The sequence below is a fragment of the Lates calcarifer genome, linkage group LG23 (assembly GCF_001640805.2).
Source record: "Lates calcarifer isolate ASB-BC8 linkage group LG23, TLL_Latcal_v3, whole genome shotgun sequence".
NCBI lineage: Eukaryota > Metazoa > Chordata > Actinopteri > Centropomidae > Lates > Lates calcarifer.
In genome coordinates, this window is record NC_066855.1 from 10,462,508 (window position 1) to 10,475,875 (window position 13,368).

Genomic DNA, 13,368 nt, shown 5'->3' on the forward strand with positions numbered 1-13,368 from the left:
GAGGGTAGGTGGAAAAAATCTATTTTAAAAAAGTGATGTAGGGTCAACTAATGTTTTAGGTCAGTGGAAGAACTGAAGGAAAGATAATGTTACACAAAACAAACTTCATTTCCTGATCACAGTGTTGAGATTTCCTGTTAGTGATACTATGACAATGGCAAGATAAACTGTCTTTAATTCAGCCAAGTGACGTTCTAGGGATATGATGTGGTTTGGAGTAAAACAGTTTCTCGTGTGGACTCTTCAAGGTAAGTGTCAACATTGTCACTAATGGTATTACTAAAATATGTAGACATCATATTTCATTCATTCCTTATGATGTTTACAGCCACAAAACATGTCCAGGTTTGAGATGTGTGCTATGATAAAACATAATTTAAAATAAATGGGGAGCTTTTTTCAATAATGAAGGAAATTACATAACAAGACATTTGATTAAAAATAGATGTAAATATTGTTATTTCTTTATATAATGAGCTAATGTGACAATATTCTAGATGACTGGTGTTTTTAAAAGGACGACAGTGACTAATTTCCCCTGCCTTCGTGTTCTAAACGTTGAAAATTTGACTAGTAATTTGAAGCAGAGCAACCTCAAAAATACAGATAAACAAAGATAACAAGAAGAGTTGTGGTTTCCTGTAATATGCATTGTGTTCACAGTCTGCAGTGCCTTTACTAAGCTCTCATCAAACCCTCTCAGTGTTTTTATTAATGCTCACTTTACATCTTGAAAATAATTTGTTAAACAATCAGTCTACTCAGGATGACACATGCATGGAAAGAAATGAGTGTGTAAAGTCAATTAGAAAACTGAATCACTTCAAATTACACATTACATTACATTACAAAAACGAACAACAGACCCAGATGGATAATGATTACTTATTGGAAATGGTATGTGGCTAACGTGCTCCCCCAGACTTTTTTGTCTGCAGTGCTCTGCTTCCATCTCCTGGACTTAAACTGCAAGTAGAGCCTACTGACCCTTGTGCTAAAGTATAGTTCATCTAACACATTATCAAATATACAAGATAAACCATCTAAGCTAAAGTATACACAGTTTAAACCCAGGAGTTGCAGACAAAAAAGCCCTGTAGACTCACTAAGTAATTTATGAAGTTATCAGCTCCGTGTGTAAAATGTGCCACTCTTTTAACTTGGAGACGCACTCATCATTCATGCTGCTATGTGATGGCTATATGCATTTAATAAACACAAAGGAACTATAATACACATAAACAGCTGTGGGCAACAAGCACAACATTTGCAGACACTTGAAAGTGTTACTGCTAAATTGTAATATGGTCCAACTAAACTGACTTGAAAAAACTCTTCTTGATGAGACATGTGAGAGCTGGTACACACATCGCCACCAAATTTCCACCAAGTAATCACAATTACATAATCCATTGGACTAATTTACAAGGCTACAAAATTATGTAATTAGGGCAGGAACCCCGTGATACTGTGCTTTAGTGGTGCAAATTCCTACACAACATTTGAAATATGTCAAATTACCCAAACAACTGGCACTCAGAAACTGGGGTCCTTTGGGGGCCCTACAAGTCTGGGGCCCCAGCAGTTGCGGGTAAACCAGCCTTTCCTGTCTGTTTTTGGGTGGCTCTGACCTGAGGAGTTTACATTATCTGTTAAACTAGCGCAAGGGAAGCATCACATAAAGCTCTCCCTGGAGCCCTGTGCGGCCTTGCTGCGGGGGGTTATTATCATTAATTAACATTTAAAGAATGGACTCTAACGAGGTGGCTGAACTTGTCCTCCCGGTGTAAACGTTACATCGCTCGACAATGACTAAAGAAAGACCGGGTGAAGCAGAAATGTGACAACACTTGTCAAGAGGCTTCAGAGCATTGACAGCTCCAGGTTTGCCCGTGCAGGGGCACCAAGACGGACGAGGAAACCCCGAGGATCAGGGCCTCCTGTCCGGATGACACCAGTAGGAGCCAGGCACACTGTTCTCCTTAGCTAGCATTGGCTAAGCTAACCAATGTCTTCCCCGAATTCGAAATAACTGTAAATGGATAACTTAATTCAAACAACTGTTTTTGAGGTGTGTGGGACTGGGAGTTGTTAAGGATTTTGCTGTCACCGGATGGACGAACAACATCTTTTCTAGGAGCGTGAGTGACTGAAAACTGCGAAAGGTTCTCCAGGTGAGACTTCTGCTGCGGCTACCGTAAACGTTAGCTTGCTAGCTAGATAACTTAACGTTAGCTTGTTTAGTGAGCCTATCATGCAGTCTTGGCAGTCTTATTCAGTAATTAATAGCCTATGTTATTTCAGATCACACTTTTATTCTTAATTGATGTATAACAACTCGACAGAGCTTGGCAACCTCCGTATGATTTTGATTAGCATGTTAGCATTTGGCAATGTTAACTAGCTAATTAGCGTTAGCCAAGTTTGGCATTCGTCAACATCTTGACAGTCTGTAATAATATCGTGACTTTTGTTCCACCAGCTGCAATGAAATCAGTCTTGTTGAACCGTCGGTTAACTTAGATAAAGTTGAGCTTATGGCTTTCTCTTTAAAGTTGAGATGAAGCTGCATATCCTTTTAGCTAAGGTATCTTTTCCTCGCCAACAATGTTTTGATAGATAAGTTAATAGATTTTTTGGGGAAAAACTATCTAGATAACTTAATTCAACCTGGGCAAAACTGCGATGTGTATTTGGTTGCTTATTTTTTGACCGAGAGTAACTGTCATCATGAATCGTTGTTTTCGTGCCTTCTTATGAATCCATCTGTAACTGATGGATACCCAGTGAGGTCTGAGTTCCTGATGGCATAAGGAAGTCGTGCCCTGCCATTTAATATGGTCATGATAACCACTTAAAGGGAGGGGAGAATATAATAGAGATTATTTTGGGGTCTTTCGCCTTAATATCCCTCTAACTTAAATTAGTACTTTAATGACAAATTGGAAATTAGCTGCCTCCCCCCTCCGGAGTGTCTTAAGTCAGTGGCTCTTTTTAAGCTGCTGCTATATGTTGTCATTTTGGCATTTTAGAGCCAGCATCTGAACATGATGGAGTTTAACAGGTACAATTCATGGAATTATGAACTTCACTGCACCATAATCTTAATATTGGTTTATACCCCTTTTTGCTGTAAACATAAGTTACAAAATTCTGTCCATCTTTCCTTTGAAATCTTTTTATTTCAAGAGACAGTACAGGGGAATTCCTCCGTGAAGGATTTTTAGAAACATATTCCTGTCAGCTTTCTTTGGGAGGAAAATAAGGGCAGTAATGGTCGACACAGACACCAACTGTCCATTGTTTGAAATCTGTGGGGGGAAGGGGCTTCCAAGGCTTTCAGATCCACTGAAATGCAGTTTAGACAGAATATAAATCCTTGTTTAGGTCACCTGCCCGAGTCAGTAAGACTGTTTTACATGCATGGTATTGTTGTTAATGTGCTACTTCCTACCCGTTCAGTCTTCTCCTGTGTTTGGCAATAACCCAACCCAACCAGTGCACGTAAGTTACCATTTTCTTCACTGTTTGTGTCTCTCTCTAGGTATGATGGAAGGACTTCATAGCCAGGCTATAAGCCTGGACCCACGCAGGCAGGAACTGCTTGAGGCTCGCTTCACTGGAGTTGGTGTGGCCAAGGTTGGCATATCTAGCATCAAAGTCATACAAAAGAGAGGCTCACAGTTTTCCTGCAAACAATCCACAACTTCATTGTTGTTTGGGATGTGAATGCAATCATGAGCAGTCGGTCAGCTCTCTTATGTTAGTTCAGCCTCAGTTTAAAGAGACTTGGACGTCTCCCAGCTTCCAGTATGTACTGATGCTCTGTGTTCAGGAGTTTCCCTTAGTGAAATGATCCTGTCTTCCTGAACTAACACTAAAACAAGACAAGCTCTGTTTTACTGACATGGGAGCTGGCCAGCAGCTCTTTGTTTCAGTGGAGACTAGTGACACTGAAATGGCACCGCAGCGGAAGCTCACAGCATAGGCTGCGTGTTGTACTGCAACCCTGCTGTTGAACTGGGTATTACTGTGTGTGGGTGCGGATTTGAGAAAATGGCAACCCCTGAGAAAGCAATCAGTATCATTCATGCTCTGGCCTGTAGTGTGCTCTGAAATAAATTATTAGGCCTGCTGACTGTGGTATTACAGTGTGAATGATTTAAGGCTGTAAATGTATTAAAGTTCAAGATCCAAAACATTGCAATGACTATGTAAAGTGTACATCTTAAGAGTAAAAATTGGAGAATTTCTTAGCAGCATATGTGACCTTGAGCAACAGAATGCCAGCAGGCCTTAAAAGCATTAGCCTTCTGCACCAATTAGCTCATCAGGCTGTGCAGCTGGTCATGAATGTTATGCATGACACCAGCTGATTCTGCCAACTGGATGTGAAGTGAAGATTTGAAGATTAATAGCATATTATAATGCCCATAGTGGCATCCTAGCTCAGCTTAGTGGCAGTATTTTTTTTTAGAGCTGTAACTATTTGACTTATGTTAAATTCTGGTAGAAATCAGATACATGGAGTGGAAGAAATTATGTACATGCATTAGTGGAAAATCTGAAGTACCATGTATCACGATCCCTCTCCTAGAAACAGTTGTTTAGATATCTTAAATCTTTAATTTCCAGTTTTACTCACAAGCATCTACTTGTAGAAGTAGTATGAGAGTAATCATTCAGGTCTGTTGTCTCTGTTCTGTTCTCCAGAGTTCAGCCAACAGCGAATCATCCAACCAGTCTCTGTGCAGCGCGGGATCACTGAGTGACAAGGAACTGGAGGTTGGTCAAAATGAAAAGTGACTGTGCCCTCATGTTCAGGTCTTTTGACCATGTGTTCACCTTCTAATTGTCAGTGGTATCCATAGTGATTGTTTGTGATTTCAAGAAAGCTTCATTTTGTCAATTACATTTCTTCACTGTTATCTTAATGTGGTTAATGGAATAAATTTAATGGAGTTAAATTAAAATCTGTGCTACTTCTCTGCTCATTAGACACCAGAGAAGAAGGCCAGTGACCAGAGAAGCAGAAAGAGAAAAGGAGACATCTATGACAGCAATAGCCAGGGTAAGTTTATCCTACATACTGAAACAGAAACATACAGAAATGTTCAGATGCCCAGTTCAGTTTAATCACTGCTTTTCTGCTTTGGTCTAAGTTGCAAAGGTTGCAAAATTGGATTAGTTCTGAAAATCACATTAAATGGTTCTTTGTGGTTTGCGGTTCTAATGCTCTATGAAATGTATATGCTTACAAACATACTGTAAGATCAAGTGATTACATTTTCTCCCTTCTTATAACTGTCCCATTTTTTGTAGGAAAAGGACGAGGACACAAAATAAGTGATTACTTTGAGGTGAGTAAAAACAAAACCGACATGATATGACATTTTGCATTGTAGCCACTGTGCTGTGCATTGTTTCAGATCACTCTCTAGCTTTATTGTGATGTCTCACCCTCACACTCTCACTGTGCCGGTATGGTCCCTCATCAAAACTCTTTCTAAATAACAACTCTGTCGTCTTCCTCTCTGTCTTGTTTCCACACTCTGTTAACTGCCCTGTGGCCAGTTTGCCGGTAGCAGTGGCTCTGGCACCAGTCCTGCCCGGGGCATCCCCATGCTGGTGCGCTCCTCTCCACAGCACTCACTGTCTAATCCTCTGGTGAGCACCAGCTTCCATCTCCATAGCTCTCTCTCCTGCTTTGCCCCTCTGTTTTTCATTTGGTTGATCAGTTTTTAATCTTTAGCCATTTTCAAATTCATCTGTTGTTGTGAGGCTTTGTTTGTTTTCTTTGAGCATCAGTATCGTCTTAATTGGACACACTTGGTTAGGCATGTATTGCTGATTTGTTGTTTATGTTTATTTTTACTAAACTTTAATCCCGTTTGAGGCTAATAGATAAGTCCTTGATTTGTCTGGATCACTTTAGCCAATGGAAATAAGAAAGCAGTCCTTTACCTAGTTAGTTTTAAAGAAGTAGTTAATGAAATGTTTCCCTTTTAATTCAGGTTTAATGGAAAATAAGAACAAACAGAAAGTAGAATAAGTCTGAAAGTGTGGGGAAGTTATATCAATGTCGTATTTATTGACTGGAAGGATCAAAAATCGGATAAACTCTGACTATTGGCTAGAGAAACTATATCTAAAGTTCATGTATCATATTTTCAGATGTTTTGGTTGTGGGTTTGATACATTGAGGTGGTGTGTGAGGCAGGGAGCAGTGCAGGAGGACAGTGTTTTCATTATATAAAACTGGTGTATATAAAACACTTTGAAATCTGTAGTGTCATGTGTTTAATCACTCCGATACTGAATCCTCTATTTAAGAATCTTTTCACCTCCTCATTCTTTTCATTCATCTTATGTTATGATAACATCTTCTCTCATCACATCTACAAAACTACAAACCTTCTGGTTTTCAGTCAGAAAAGACCAAAAACAGCACTGTATTTAAATTAAAAAATGCAACGAACTGGTCCTGCCCTGATTAACGCAGAGTGTTGCCAGTTAACATCACATTTTATTGCGGGATGAACCAACATTTTTTAGCCACAGCCCTTTAGTCAGGGCCAACACAGTGATGTCACACATTTTCTCCCTAATACTCCCACATTTTGTTGCCAGTTATTGGTGGTGTTGTTGATGATCCATCAAAAATAAGGGTTTCTGCTCTAGAGAAAGATTACTTTAGTAATGTAGTAATGGGTGTTTGTTAAGTAGTCAGTGTTATGTACAGCAGTTTTTCCAGAATTCTTCTGGGAAATGGCAGATTTGAATTTGGTCTATGAAGGGCCTATTTAGTGAAAGATGTAAAGTCACGTTTATTTCAAAAAGACTGTGCTGGTTGGCCTGCTGGCAACATCATCTATTCAGATTTTACAGTGCTCTATAATTACCTGCCCTTGTCTAGTCACTCTGGTCTAATAAAACAATGTAATATAATTTTGTTATTGCCCTGAAGCTTACTGGAAGTATTAACTATTGCATGCAATTTGTTTTATTAACAGTAGATATTGAAAAACACTGTTGAGAATAGACTCAGCAAAAGATGATCTATTTATTGGTACAGACAGTTTAGCATCAATGCCTGTAGATATTTGTTTTCATCTACAAGTTCCGTTCTCTCCCCCTTAAGAGTGTTTGTTCCTTTTCTTTTTATCCTCCTGGCTACTTAATGATCTCCTTATGCTGTTTGTATTACATAACCATTATATTTTACCTCTGTTTTTTTTTTCTACCTGTCTCTCTTCCCGTCTCCCTGGAGTGCAGTTTCAGCACGGCAGTCCTTCATCCACAGGTTCAGCCCACACAGACTCCTCATCTTGCAGCTCTGTCAAGATGGCCCCCACACACTCCTGCTCACACAAAGCCATCCAGGTAACTGACTGACTGACCTGGATGTTCCAGCCTTTCTGATTCCTTTAGAGAAAGTTGCATCTCACACACCAGAGTTTGACAGAACTTGCAAGAAGGGTACAACTTCACGCCTCGCTCTGCCATTTAATAAAATGACACTAGTCAGACAAGATGCGGATGCTAGAACTAAAGGTCAGACTTTGAAAGGCCCTGCACCCACGCTGCAATTCATCTGACACAATACTTGCAGCACACATCCAGCTATCCTTGTAAATTACATTAATTGGCCTGATTAAAGGTCAACATTTTGAATTTACGTCTAATATCCGAGACACCACCGTCTGATTTTGGTTAATTTAAAGGTATGTTTTGCTACTGACTGGTCCAAAGGGTGTCTGCATCGTTTCAGTGGAACAAGATGTTTACTTTTGGCTTGTTGTTGTCCTTCCCCAGTCAGAACTGACGCTGCTGAAACTGACAGCACTGGAGAAGGACAAAAACTCTGACCTGGAGCAGAAAGAGGGGAGGATAGACGACCTGCTGAGGGTAAGATGAGAAGATATTTAAAATCTGTCAAGTTGACTTTAGTTTGGAGCACGTGGAGCATTTAAAAGTGCTTCAGAGACATGTACTGACAAAGTCTACAACAAATTGATATTGTAGTTGACTAATAATAATTAATGTCACACCTAGTCTGTATAAATCTGGCCTATTCACAAATGTCCCTAATAATCACTTCATAGTCTTGACAAATATGCTACCCCTTGTCACAACAACCCCTGTAATGAACCTGCACCAGTCTGGTTGCAGCTTCTCATGAACGATGTGCTCGTTAACTTTCAAATGCCATCGCTGCCTAAAGTGACATTTTGTGTAAATGCCAGCAAACCAGACTGTCACACGCTGATAGTTGTTGCATCCTGTCAGTTTAAATGCAAAAAAGGCCTCGAGTCCTTGTTGTAAGGAGAATTAGATGTCGAGAATCAGAGCGGTGATGTCTCTTTTTGGCAGGCTAACTGTGACTTGAGGCGGCAGGTAGATGAGCAGCAGAAGATCCTGGAGCGCTACAAGGAGCGGCTTAACAAGTGTGTGACCATGAGCAAGAAGCTGCTAATTGAGAAGGTGGGTGTCCATATGCATTTACACAAGTATCATACTGCGTGTGTGCTTGAGAGGAACAGCGTGTCTTAGTTTGGTAGGGCTACAGTGTTGAAACCTGAAGCACTGTTTCTTAATCATTATTTAAACATCTTAGGTGGATTATGGTAGAGCAATGTTCAGTTCTTTTACACTGTCTAAGCTCAGTTGTTTTTTATTCATTCATCTTTTTTTGTAGTCAAAGCAGGAGAAGATGGCTTGCAGGGACAAGAGCATGCAGGACCGCCTGCGTCTGGGTCACTTCACCACTGTACGCCACGGAGCCTCCTTCACTGAGCAGTGGACAGATGGATACGCCTTCCAGAACCTCATCAAGTCAGCAAGCAAATAAACATACAGTACATTTTACATTTTACCCGTTCAGCGTACAAGAATGCTCACGGTAGATTGTTCTTATGTTTTCCAGGCAGCAAGAGAGAGTCAACTCACAGCGGGAGGACATAGAGCGGCAGAGGAAGCTGCTGGGGAAGAGGAAACCTCCCTCCATGGCCCAGACACCTCCGCCCAGCCTGGAGCAGAACAAACGAAAGAGCAGGAGCAACGGCCAGGAGAATGAAGCGTAAGATCACAAACAATAGTCAGATTACTGTACACAGTAGGTGTTTAACATAGACTAGCCTTAAAGTTTACACTAAGGCAGGAAGTAATTGCTTTGCTCTAGCTTGAATATAACATTGTTTACTGGTCTAGAAGGCAGCACTGCAGCTTAATGGTGCAGTTTTCTGGGTTGATGTAGGTGGAGGATACCTCTGTTATGACTTATTTGTGTGTAGGTGTCTTTGGGAACACTGACAGTCAGTCTTGAATTACTGATAGATAATTGATGTTGAGGTGTTTTGCTGGTTTTGTCAGTTCAACCAGTCTTGTTTATAAATTGCATTTTGTATCATCTAATTCAGTGAATATAATGAGTTTGACATCTGTGATGATAAATCTCATAAGGAATTTTATCAAGAGACTTTGTCAACTGTTGTCAACAATCTTCATTTTACCTGAACTAAATGTGTAGTTTACTCTCACAAGTTCACTCTTTATCTACTTTATCCTACATAGGTTGTCATTGGCAGAATATCACGAGCAAGAGGAGATTTTCAAACTTCGAATTGGTCATCTAAAAAAGGTACAAGCTCAACACTTAGAGCTTTTTAAGGGGGTGGGGGGTGTTTTTGAGACATGTATCTACCAGAGGATGAGCTAAAATATAGATTTGTGTGGTTGTTTGCAGGAAGAGGCAGAGATCCAGTCAGAACTGGAGCATTTGGAGCGAGTCAGAAACCTGCACATTCGGGAGCTGAAAGAGAATCCACAATGAGGACAATTCGCAGTACGTATAGTCTGTGTTTAACCTACCTTACACGTGTACTGTAGTGTGACTTTTACCTTCATTATACAGATAAAGAAAGTCAGATGATTGATGCATGTTGTCTTAACCTGTAGATTTAAAGACCACCCCACGCTGAATGACAGATATCTGCTGTTACATTTACTTGGAAGAGGTGGCTTTAGTGAAGTTTTTAAGGTAAGCATGTGCTGTTTAGTTGGCCTCCATTCTTTACAAGTACTGGTCTGTAGTTTAGTTTTTTATCGTCTATTCAGAAATACTGGATCTTTTTAAATAAAATAAAGCAGGAGAGACTTGCAACACTCCTGTATCCAGTAAACAGCTGCTGTACACCCTTGAGTGTATCTTTCCGGTCATTGGAGGATTCTCCAACTTCGCTCATGTTAATGTGTAATGTTCCTTTTCCAGGCTTTTGATTTGACAGAGCAAAGGTATGTGGCCATTAAAATCCATCAACTCAACAAGAACTGGAGGGAGGAGAAGAAGGAGAACTACCACAAGTGAGTCTGAACTCGTGTTCACTGTCTTCTGTTCTCTTTCTTTGCATCATTGGAAATGTGCTGATCTGTAACTAAAATTTACAGTCAACGTTAAGCTTAAAACCGTCTTTGTATGTTCTTATTTGTGATGAATTTAAGAAGTTACTGAATGTTCTCATGAATTCACTTGTGTTTTCAGACATGCCTGTAGAGAGTACAGAATCCACAAAGAACTCGACCACCCTAGAATAGTCAAACTCTATGACTATTTCTCGCTCGACACAGACTCGTAAGTACCTCAGTCTGCATACAGCTCATGAAGGTATTGTGACACTCGGTACTGATGGTCTTGTTTGTTCACATGAATGATAAATATGGTAATAACGTTACTGATTCATAAGCTTCACATAGCATGTCTAAACATTTTTGGATGTGTGTGTATGTAAGTGGGTGATTAACACTGAAATCTTCCCAAATAATCCATCTGCTGTGTTATCTCTCACAGGTTCTGCACAGTGCTGGAGTACTGTGAAGGCAATGATCTGGACTTCTACTTGAAGCAGAATAAGCTGATGACCGAGAAGGAGGGCCGCTCTATTGTCATGCAGATTGTCAACGCCCTCAAGTACCTCAACCAGATTCGGCCACCCATCATCCACTACGACCTCAAGCCTGGTAGACTCATGAAGTTTTAGCTTGTCACTTTGCAGTCTCAAAATTTCACTTAAAACTGAATTTGATACCTTGTAACACACTTGGTATCCACATAACACTCATTTGTTTGTGACAACTGAATTTATCTGAATGTTCCCTGTGTCTGCATCAGGAAACATCCTGTTGGTTAACGGCACAGCTTGCGGGGAGATAAAGATCACTGACTTCGGCCTTTCCAAGATCATGGATGATGACAGCTACAGCTCTGCAGATGGCATGGAGCTGACCTCACAAGGAGCAGGGACATACTGGTACATACACACACACCTTTCACTGCATTTAGTAACCAAGCAACCAGTATAGCTTCACGAGTGGGTGGAAGAGGTGCTGTCTTTTGAGGGAAATGTTGCTAATTGAATTCACATTCCCTTTTTCATTCAGAAAGTCATGTACAGTGCAGAAAGAACATACAGAGGAAAACCTAGTTCAGTCTCATGTTGTGATTTTGTGGTTTACAGGTACCTCCCTCCTGAATGCTTTGTGGTGGGCAAAGAGCCCCCCAAAATATCCAACAAGGTGGATGTTTGGTCAGTAGGGGTCATCTTCTACCAGAGCTTATACGGACGCAAGGTAACTACTAACTTGCCCCTCTGTGAGGGGGACTTTGTTATCAGAATATTTTGTTTAAATAATGTGATTAAAATGAAAGTAAGCTATCTCTTAACTCTCTCCCTGTTGTCTTTTTTTTTCCAGCCTTTTGGTCATAACCAGTCGCAGCAGGATATCCTTCAGGAGAACACCATACTAAAAGCCACGGAAGTGCAGTTTCCCCCCAAACCTGTGGTCACCACAGAAGCAAAGGTGTGGTACCCATATATCTTAAACAGCTCACTACACTGTTCCCATCAGCCTTTATACATTTATACAGAATCATTTTCTTACTGAGTTTTAAATGCCCTGTGAAATTACATTTTTACTCCTGAATGGGGGCACAGTGGTTGTCTGGGAATGGGTCACCATTAAAGCATCACTGTTGTCCAGAAACATCATTTTATGGGGTCTTTAAGCATGCAGAGTGCCATAAACAGCCAGTCACATAACACTGTTTTCATTTATAGCTGTTGGAAAAGCACATCACTATTCATAACGAGCAGGGCTTAAAAGTAGAATGAAGTTTATTTAAAAAGGAAATGGCTTTGGCAGAACAGTAAATTGCCCAATAAAGAAAAAAAGTGGCTGTAGTTCCACAGATAATGAGTCAGGTTTTTTTTTTTTTCTCTTTCCCTTTATAGGCTTTCATTCGACGTTGCCTGGCTTATCACAAGGAGGACCGTGTGGATGTGCTGCAGTTGGCTAGTGACCCCTTCCTGATGCCCCATATTCGAAAAGCCCTGGGCAGCAACACACCTCTGGCACCTCCTATACCTTCCACCTCCAGCTGCTACAGCAGCAATGCGTCCGACTGAAGCCAGCTGAGAGGAACTGGAATAAACCCTTACCCCACCCCCACCCCACCCAGTGAGGACAAACCACGCCGGAGACATTACACACTTGATGAAACTCCTCCTTTGCTCTCTCTTCATTGTGAGGGAGCAGAGAGCATGATGGGATGGAGGGATCCTAAAAGTGTGAATGGAACCAAAAATGACGGACGATGTGGTGATGTAGTAGTAAATGTGCCCACCACCATCGTCCAAGTGGTAAAAATGAATGGCCAGTCTCTGGCTGTGGGCTCTGTAGAACCCAAAGATTTGCCCATATGCATGCACTAACACAAAAAACTTTGGCTCATTTTAAGGGGCTTTTTTACATGATTAATAGTAAAAGCACCCAAAAAATTGCACAACTGACAGGCTGAGAAGATGTGTGGAAGATCACCTGCCTGTACTCTGGAAGGTTTAGAAGAAGCATTAATGAAATTTCATCCCATTCTGCTTGAAATACATCATCTAAACTACATCTAAACTGTTTTTCAGAACTTCAAAAGTCAGTTTCAAATATGTAACCCCATAGGTTTGAACCTGGGACTTTTCAGGAAGGGCTCGTACACGTGATGAGAAATGACTAATGACCAAAGTTTAAGGCCTGCCTTGTTGACATGGCACCAGGTTCATAAATGACTTGAAACAGAAGAAGAAGGCTGATTCTGGAAAGAGTAACGGAAGTCAGCTTATTATTTTAATTGTTAAGTCCATATTTTTCCATGAAATTTACCCCCTCTAATGTTTTTGTTAACTTTAAAGTGGGGCTGACTATGAGTGAGTGGTGTGATGAGAGGTAAGATTCAACAGAAATAATTATGAAACCATTAAAAAACATTTGGTTAATTCTGTGGTGTCTCGCCTGATTTGGAAACTCCATGGACCAATTATA

At 40.6% G+C, this 13,368-nt stretch overlaps 1 protein-coding gene across 1 annotated transcript; it reads left to right on the forward strand.

The window, feature by feature from the left end:
- Positions 1 to 1,383: 1,383 nt before the first annotated feature.
- On the forward strand, positions 1,384 to 13,322 carry LOC108898732 (serine/threonine-protein kinase tousled-like 2). The gene is given in 22 exon segments (XM_018698739.2): positions 1,384 to 2,174; positions 3,545 to 3,639; positions 4,714 to 4,785; positions 4,999 to 5,071; positions 5,323 to 5,360; positions 5,575 to 5,667; positions 7,276 to 7,383; positions 7,816 to 7,908; positions 8,374 to 8,484; positions 8,699 to 8,835; positions 8,927 to 9,079; positions 9,574 to 9,640; positions 9,746 to 9,814; positions 9,816 to 9,844; positions 9,958 to 10,039; positions 10,271 to 10,362; positions 10,541 to 10,630; positions 10,847 to 11,016; positions 11,168 to 11,306; positions 11,514 to 11,625; positions 11,749 to 11,856; positions 12,288 to 13,322. Coding segments are annotated over 21 exon segments (2,103 nt in total). The 5' UTR covers positions 1,384 to 2,174; positions 3,545 to 3,546; the 3' UTR covers positions 12,462 to 13,322.
- Positions 13,323 to 13,368: the final 46 nt, after the last annotated feature.